Source organism: Thamnophis elegans, chromosome 5 (genome assembly GCF_009769535.1).
Source record: "Thamnophis elegans isolate rThaEle1 chromosome 5, rThaEle1.pri, whole genome shotgun sequence".
Lineage (NCBI taxonomy): Eukaryota > Metazoa > Chordata > Lepidosauria > Squamata > Colubridae > Thamnophis > Thamnophis elegans.
In genome coordinates, this window is record NC_045545.1 from 65030378 (window position 1) to 65039938 (window position 9561).

At 39.1% G+C, this 9561-nt stretch overlaps 1 protein-coding gene across 1 annotated transcript in view; it reads left to right on the top strand.

The window, feature by feature from the left end:
- The window catches only part of LOC116509438 (centrosome-associated protein CEP250-like), a 100180-nt gene extending 94551 nt beyond the window's left edge, over window positions 1-5629 (top strand). Inside the window, exons 66-69 of the mRNA XM_032218595.1 lie at window positions 1644-1796; window positions 3125-3172; window positions 4162-4209; window positions 4977-5629. Coding sequence (XP_032074486.1) covers window positions 1644-1796; window positions 3125-3172; window positions 4162-4209; window positions 4977-5270 — 543 coding nt within the window. The 3' untranslated portion in view covers window positions 5271-5629. The remainder of the gene's footprint in view (window positions 1-1643; window positions 1797-3124; window positions 3173-4161; window positions 4210-4976) is intronic.
- The last annotated feature ends 3932 nt before the right edge of the window (window positions 5630-9561 follow it).

Sequence of the window (9561 nt, forward strand, 5' to 3'; positions counted from 1 at the left end):
TTGTAGTTGCAGAACAGACCTGCACAACGATCTGGAGTAATTGTGGACCACTCCTCTTCACAAAACTGTTTCAGTGTAGCAATATTCTGGTGTGAATCGCTCTCTTAAGGTCATGCCACAGCATTTCAATCGGGTTGAGGTCAGGACTCTGACTGGGCCACTCCAGAGGGCGTATTCTGTGCTGTTGAAGCCATTTTTGTGTTGACTTACTTGTATGCTTTGGGTCATTGTCCTGTTGCATCACCCATCCCCTGCGGAGCTTCAGTTGGCAGACAGATGGTCGTACATTTTCCTGCAAAATGTCTTGATAAACTCTGGGATTCATTTTCCCATCAATGACAACAATCCGTCCAGGCCCTGAGGCAGCAAAGCAGCCCCAAACCATGATGCTCCCTCCGCCATGTTTTACAGTGGGGATGAAGTTTTGATGTTGGTGTGCTGTGCCTTTTTTTCTCCACACATAGTATTGTGTGTTTTTCCCAAACAACTCAATTTTGGTTTCATCTGTCCACAGTATATTTTGCCAGTAGTGCTGTGGAACATCCAGGTGCTCTTTTGCAAACTTCAAACGTGCTGCAATATTTTTTTTTGGACAGCAATGGCTTCCTCCGTGGTGTCCTCCCATGTACTCCATTCTTGTTTAATGTTTTCCTTATTGTAGATGTGTCAACAAAAATGTTAGCATGTGCCAGAGATTTCTATAGGTCTTTAGCTGACACTCTAGGATTCTTCTTTACCTCATGAAGCATTCTGCACTGTGCTCTTGCAGTCATTTTTACAGGACGACCACACCTAGGGAGAGTAGCGCTAAACTTTCTCCATTTGTAGACAGTCTGTCTTACCGTGGACACATGAACATCAAGGCTTTTGGAGATACTTTTGTAACCCTTTCCAGCTTCATTCAAGTCAACAATTCTTGATCGTTGGTCTTCTGAGAGCTCTTTTCTGCGAGACATGGTTCACATCAGATAGTGCTTCTTGAAACCAATAAACCCACAACAGGTGTGTGTTTTTAAAGGGCAGAACAGCTGTCAGCAACAAATCCAATATCATCACACTGATTGGAGTCAAGGTTGGCTCACTCTGGCTCCAATTAGCTCTTGGAGATGTCATTAGGCTAGGGGCTCACATACTTTTTCCTCCCTGCACTGTGAATGTTTACATGTTATGTGCAATTAAACCATGGCAACATCTAATGTTTCTGTAGTATTATTTTCAGCAGACTGTGTTTGTCTATTGTTGTGATTTAGATGAAGTTCAGAGCACATTTTATGACCAATTCATGCAAAACTCAATGTAATCCCAAGGGGTTCACATACTTTTTCTTGCAATTGTAATTCTTTATGCCTTTTTGCTTCCCATTCTATCAATCATGTTATATAATTTTTTAAGGTTAGTCTTGATTTTATTGCAAATGATTAACATTTATTCCTGTAGGAACTGATGCAATTGACATCTCTACCTTAAGCAGTTAATTGCTTGATTCTGAAATTTACAATAGCAACATGTTAAGGTTTCTTCAGAAAAAAATCATGTCCCATCCATGAGACAAAATTGCCCTCATTTGTGGCTGTCCTATTTTTTTATATATATCTGGACCTTTATATTTTTATTTTGTACTGCATCATTTCTATGTCATGCAGGCTTTGAAAAAAGAGGGAGAGCTGACATGGACGGCTGAAAAACGACTCTTGTATAAACCTTTACAACTTCTCCAGCAAGCTGTGGTCAGATTGGAGAATGAGAAATATGGTTTAGAAAAGCACAATGCTCAATTGAGAGGTGCATTGCAAGAGGTAAGCTTTTCTTTAAAGGAAAAATAACCAAGATCAGCATTATTTTTCAGTGCAATGTAATCATATGTTAGCCCTCATTATACAGTGATTGGGTAAAATAGTCTTTTGCCCTGTAATGTGTCAAAATTAATCTAAACTCTCATTAAATAGCTTCTTATTGAACAACAAATGTGTAAGACAATGCATTCCGTCATTTTTTTAATACAGCGAGTCAACCTTTACTGTGTTCAATATTACAAATAATTGTTCAATAAATATTACAAATACTGTTCAATAAACAACATTATTGAATACTGCATTATTTTCAGTTGGTTGAGGAAGTAATGGATTTTGCATTATATCAATGAATTTTATAGGACTTCTAAACACAAAGTAAATATGTAAAAACATGGCTGAACCAAAAGAAATAATTATTTGAATGGGAGGATTAAAGCCATGACTTAACCCAACAGAAATTTTGTAGTATGACCAAAAGAAAGCAGTTCACGCAGGACAGCCCAAGTATATCAGTGTGTCAAAAAGGAATGGGCCAAAATAATTCCATGCCAATGTTTGGAAGATATCATTAGGGACATTATACTCTTGGTTGAAAGAGGGGGCAACTATTTTTAAACCTGAAGCTTCCCATAGTTTCTTCCAACGATCTGCTTCATATATTTAGTCAACATGCTGTTTTCAGTGTTATTTGTTTAACCAGAATGTTTTTATCTATTAGTAGGATATAGATAAAGCTCTACTTTCCTATTGGTCACAGTACTGCAATATCATAAAGGGTTTTCCAACTTATCTCACAGTGTAATTAATAAAATAAAACTTGCTCGCTCTTTTTTTTTTACTTCCTGAGTCACTTCGTTTTATTAATTTTATTGGGTAGTCACTATTAAGGTTAAGATAACCTTGTAATTTTTTTTTCTGTGGGCACTCTGGCACACATTAAAAACAAAATCCTGTTGCCTGCTCTCAGAAGTGTACACCTGCATAACACAGATATAGATATGCTATATAAATATGTATATATCGCCACCCTAACAAATAAATACATGTAAATATTAATCACTATCCATCTTGAATACAAAGTGAAAAGGGGAGGGTGCTTGAGAGTTCACAAAGTTAATACTATATGGAACAAAACTTTAGCTGAATCTGGATGTCCTGAATATTCCTATACACATTATCTATTTTCAGAAATTTAGGGCTATTCACAATTCAGTATTTTGTGGTTGGATTTCTTTGCCTTATGTTCAGTAATCGATTCAGTATCAGTAGTCAGTTATTAGCCAGTTTTATGTAATTTAGGATAACATTTTTGTTTCTCTTATTGATTGCAGGTGGAACATGAACGAAGAAAACTGAAAAGAAGTCATAAAGACTTTTCTGTAAGTTTTGAATATTCACAAGCTGACTCTGGGTCACAAAAGATTCTCTCCATTTCAAAGGTTTGAACATACATACATACAAAATGTTTATGCCACCCATGTCACCAAAGGGAGCTTGCAATCACTAAATAAAAATGCTACATAAAACAGTAAACAGAGATTTTAAATTTTAAATTAGTTAAAATTAAATTGACCAAGATGAAGACGAAGGAAGCAACGTGGGATTTTTTCTAATCCATTGTCCTGCTACAGAATAATATGCCATTATTGGGGTTGCAGGTCAGTTGACAGAGCTATATCTTCAAGCTCTTTTGGAAAGCCAAAAAGGTGGATGCAGATTTCACCTTGGGGAGCACAATGTTCTCCAGGAGCCACAGCTGAAAAGGTTTTTTCCTCTGGACCCTGCCATCCCAAATTCTTTGATGATGGAATCTGACACATACCCCTTCTGCCAGCATGGGTGGGGCAGGCTAGTCCCATTGGGGTAAGACAGTTCTTCAGGTATCCTTAATCCATGCTATGAAGGGTTTGCATATTTTATTATCAGAAGTTGCACTTAAAACCATCCACTATTTTCTTCCCTTCCCATTATATTTAACTAGGGGGCGCTACAGCTCAGCAGTTAAAAAGCTGACCGCCCGGGTTTGAGGCCCAAGAATCACACAAGAGAGTGAGCTTCCATTACTTGCCCCAGCTCTTGTCCAACTAGCAGTATGAAAGAATGCAAAGGCAAGTAGATAGATACCACTTTGGTGGGAAGGTAACAGTGTTCGGTGTACCTCAGTGTATGCTGGCCACATGACCACATCTGGCTCCCTCAGCTAAGAAATGGATATTGGACAACGGATACATTTACCTTTATATTTAAACTAAAGTTTATAATTGTTTGGTTGAACCTGAATAAATGAGAGAAAATTTATATAAATAGTTTTCTTAAATAATAGACTTCTTGAAGGTAAGCATGAGTTTTCTCTCTCCTTTTCCTCTAGAAAGAATCCCAGATTCTCCAAAAGCAACTGGCAGAGTTACAAAAACAGGTGTGTGTTTTATAATTGGAATACACTAGGTCTCGTAGAACTGTTTTTCTTATCTTCCATTGTTGGAGAGCTGCACCTCCATTGTAACTACATTTTTAAAGATTCACAAAAGTTTTTGTAAGCAACGATCTTAAAAGACAGTTTAAAGTAGAGAATCATTTTGGCAACAACAAAACAGAACAGTTTGGGACATTTTGTCTTCAAAATCGTTTTGTACTCTTATTTTTTTTTTTAAAAAAATCAAAATATTTTTATCCACGTCATTTGAATAATTCAGTTTTTGCTGTTGAATGCACTGTTTTAAATGCACAATTCATTGTTATAAAACATGTTAATTATTCACCATCAACTCAGTGTTGATTATTAGTGATCACATAACATTTTCTCAGAATTTATTAGTAATATTAGATATTGCAATAGCACTTAGACTTATATACTGCTTCACGGTGCTATATTGCGCCCTCTAAGCGGTTTACAGAGTCAGCATATTACCCTCAACAATCTGGGTCCTCATTTTACCCACCTCGGAAGGATGGAAGGCTGAGTCAACTTTGAGCCGGTGAGAATTGAACTCCTAGGGTGAGCAGTGTATTAGTTTGCAGTACTCCATTCTAATCACTGCACCACCACGACTTAGATATGTTAAATAATAAATCTTAACAATTTTACTTTATATAAGATACTGTTCCTTGAGTTGAAAACTAGAAATTAAGTTCTTCAGAGAGAAATAATTCATTAGTCTTTGATGTCATTTGTTCTTGTTTTAGGTTGTTGTTCTACAATCACAGCTATCACTGGAACGGAAGCAGAAGCAGAATTATATCATCAGCTGTACTAAAACAAATCAGGAGCTTTCAGATTTGCATCAAGAGCTTGTAAACTCTTTAGCTGTTGTGGCTAGGAAACCTGAGGCAACTGTTTTGGAATCAGAGACTCGCAGGCTTGATGAAACCTTGAATAATAGTTTCACATTTGGAACTGTAGGCTCAGACAGGGTCTTATCTGGAAAACATCTACCAAGCTCAACACCCAAAAGTGTTCATCAGAAGCCCACAAGGTAGCATAAAAGCGGCAAAAGCAAGAAATTACAGAGGCTCCAGCACAAGCAGAGTTTTAGAAGTTGTTGATATGATGGATCCTTTCTCGTATTCAGCTCGCCTTGATTTCCAGGGTCTCTCTGCCTGTTTTGATCCTTCAGAATATAATTCCAGATTCTTTGGAATCAGTGAAGATCATTTCAGTACAGCCTAAGAAAAAACAAAAGTAGTTGAAAGGCTGAGTATTAAGTGGCTGAAGGTACGCAATGTGAAAATCTTTGGACATAACAAAATTCAAAGCCAGCATATGAGAACTAAATAAAGAAATGACTCTCTGCAACCATTTTTGATAAGAAGAATGGAAGTTCATTCCAGGAAATGAGTCATGAAAAAAACAAAACTCATTAAAAAGAATTCTTGCTTTGTTTTGTATAGACACATGGGACAGACATTTTGGTTTAATAATCTTATTTATAGAGCTATCATTTCCTAAACTATTGTACAGCAATTTGGTATAAGATATATCTAGATGGTTTTTATAGTTTTATACTAAACAGTTTTCTTATATTATTTATTATATAATTATAATAAATAGTAATCTTATTATAATTTTTCCTTTCTTTGCTCAAATATTTCACATGAAGCTTTTCTGCTTTTTTGAGATTGTGATATATATGTAAATAGATAAAATATATTTTCTACAAGAACTTCTGGAGGCTTATGTCGAATATATAAGACACATTACCATTGTAATTAAAATAGAAAATAAAAATAAGTACCCGGGTAATAAATTTAGTTATTCAGTTCTCAGGTACCATCTGGAACTACAGTAGTCCCTTTTTACCAACTTCTAGAAGGCAAATACTGTATTGAAAGTACTAAGTTAGAAGTTACAACTAAGAAGTACTGTCTGCAAAACTGACTCCTTTACCTCATAAAATTTAAAGAGATTACCAAAAAATGTTGGGAGTGATGACACACAGATGGGTTGCTACAACATAGAGTTGTTCCTGAAAGTACAGTAGCTACACCAATTCATAATGAAGTTTATGGGTTTAAACCAAGAAGTAAAAACAGGTTCATGACCTAACAGAAAGGAGGGATTATCACTAGCATTTTGGAGAGAAAGAAAAAAGATAGCTACTGAAGCCAAAACGCATTTAGGCAGTTTACATATTGAAAATTTATTGATTCCAGAGTGAATTAAGTCCTGAAGAGTTCCAGGAAAAGTCCAGATTTCAAGGGTTCATTTCTGTTTGACCACAGGAACAAAAGCCTGAAAATTTTTCAGCTAAGCTCTTGACTAACTCTAAACAGAATGTCTATGGAGATTCTAAACAGGAGAGGTTTTAGGAATACATAAAGGTGCAAGCATAAATAGATGTTGGCTTGTTAAAAGAAAGATTACATGGCAGGCAATGAAATAGGCGTTGGTTCCTTACCTGATACACCCCTTCTCGGGTCGGTGGAGACATCATCCAGACATGGGTTATCTCGGCCAGTATCCAATATACTGGGTCTACCACTTGATAAGTCACACTCTCTGTGCTGGCTCCTCCTAGCTTAGATTAAGGATTAAAGGTAGACTGCTGTGTCAGAATCTCAAGGTAATAAATGTGATCTCTCCTTGCCAATGAAAAAATATACAGATTAGTCTGAACAAGACATACAGGGTGAGGCTGGATGATGTCTCCACTGACCCGAAAAGGGGTGTATCAGGTAGAACCAACACCCCATTCTCAAGTAGGTGGAGACATCATCCAGACATGGGACATACCAAAGCCAATTCTGTCCCACGGGCAGGCTCGGAGTGAGGACTCAGAGTTCTTGGGCAGCCACCACCCTCTGTAATACTCGCCATCCAAAGGTAGCATCTTCAGAAGCAGTCTGTAGTGGCAAATAAATGGAGAAGGAGTAGTCCAGGTGGCCACCCTACATATTTCCTCCAACGGGGCCAGGGACGACCAGGCAGCTGAGGTGGCAGCGCTGCAACTGGAGTGTGCCATGATTTGGTGTGGAACTGGAAGAGAGAGGCAAGTATGCTCTGGAAATCGCTGAGCGAACCCAACGTCCAATGTCTGTAGAAGAAGCCTTGGACCCCTTCTTACCTCCAGGTTGGAAGTGGACAAAAGAGCCTCCGAATGACGGAATTTTGCAGTTCCTTTCATATATACTCGGAGAGCTCTTCACATGTCAAGATAGTGCCATTTAAGTTCCAGCCGATGTGATGGGTTGGGGCAAAAGTCAGGAAGCACCAATTCCTGCATTCTATGAAACTTTGTGTTCACTTTAGGAATAAATGTTGGGTCCAGGCGGAGAACCACCCTGTCAGGATGGAAGAGGCATAAATCCTGTCTGATTGACAGGACTGCTAGTTCAGAAACCTGCTTGGCTGTAGTGACTGCAACAAGAAAGACAAGCTTGATCGTGAGATGGTGCAAAGAGGCCAAGTCCAGAGGCTTGAAAGGAGACCCTGTCAAAGCATCCAGAACTTCAGTTATATCCCAGGACGGGAATCTGGACAGTAGGGAGCTTGAGATTGGTTGCATCCCTGAGAAACCGGCGTATGAGACTGGTGTGAGAGCGGCTTAGATGCAGCAATGGATATCACCAAGGACAAGCTGCCACCTGACAATGAAGAGTGTTTGGGGATAGTCCCTTGTCAAGGCCAGCTGAAGAAATTGAAGAATGGTAGGCACAGAGCCGTGTAAGGGGACAATATCTTGCAGATGACACCAGGAGAATTGCATTTCATTGGAGGCCACATCAGGGTTGTATTTGACCTCATGGGGCCAGGGTGGCCATGACCAGCTCAACGTCACTCATCAAAGCTTCGTTTTCAACCATGACAGCCTCCTGCAGCCCTCTGCCAGGGAAAATGGAGCTCGGGGAGGCGGTCACAGGCCACACATGACTTCCCTGAGTTCTGTTTTCGCTGGCAGAGGGTTGCTGGAGGCCATTGTGGCTGAAAATGAAGCCCTCCCAATCTCCATATTGATCCAAAGTCCTCTTTTCTGATGAGAGCAACTTTGGACCCAGAGTATGGAGGAAGAATGGAGAGGCCAATCAAGCACAGTAATCCCACGGTCATTGAACCAGTTTTTGGTACTTTTGGCAAAAGTTGCTCTCATCAGAAAAGACGACTTTGGACCAAGGAGCAATAGGACTTTGGACCACTGTGCTTCATTAAGACCAGGGTCAACACACCCGTCTACCAAGAGATTTTGGAGCACTTCATGCTTCCTTCCGCAGACGAGCTTTATGGGAATGCTGACTTCATTTTCCAGCTGCCCACACTGCCAAAAGCACCAAAACCTGGTTCAATGACTTTGGGATTACTGTGCTTGATTGGCCAGCAAACTCGCCTGATCTGAACCCCAAAGAGAATCTATGGGGCATTGCCAAGAGAAAGATGAGAGACATTGAGACCGAACAATGCAGAAGAGCTGAAGGGCGCTATTGAAGCATCCTGGTCTTCCATAACCCTTCAGCAGTGCCACAGGCTGATAGCTCCCATGCCACACCGCATTGAGGCAGTAATTGCTGCAAAAGGGGCCCAAACCAAGTGCTGAGTACATATGCATGCTTATACTTTTCAGAGGTCCGCTATTGTTCTATGTACAATCCTTGTTTTATTGATTGCATGTAATATTCTAATTTTCTGAGATTGTGGATTTGGGGTTTTCATGAGCTGTACGCCATAATCATCACAATTATGACAAATCACGGCTTGAACTATCTTGCTTTGCATGTAATGAGTCTTATCTCATATATTAGTTTCACCTTTTAAGTTAAGGTGACCAGATTTTCAGATTGGTAAAGAGGGACACCTTTGACCGGGGAGGGGGGGGGGGGCTTGATTAAAAATTTTATACGGAGCAACAAAAATTTTCATACAACGCAAAAATAGTATTGTAATATTTTTTTTTATTTCAACATAACTACAATTTACAAATATAAATTGTAACTGTTGCCAAACATCAAAATTTTGCAAATTTCTTAAGCAAATCCACTGGGCTTTCAACATGAAGCCAGCGGGACAGTCACGATTTATAACAATTTGTCCCATATCCCGGGGCCTTTTTAAAAAGTCCCGATTTTCTGGCTTCATGTTGAAAGCCCAGTGGATTTGCTTAAGAAATCCTAACCAGGTATAATGGGCTTAGTGACCCAAGTTACAATGGCATTGAAAAAAGTGACTGATGACCATTTTTCACACTTAGCGACCATTTTTCACACTTAGCGACCGTTGCAGCATCCTCATGGTCATGCGATCAAAATTTTGATGTTTGGCAACAGATTCATATTTATGATG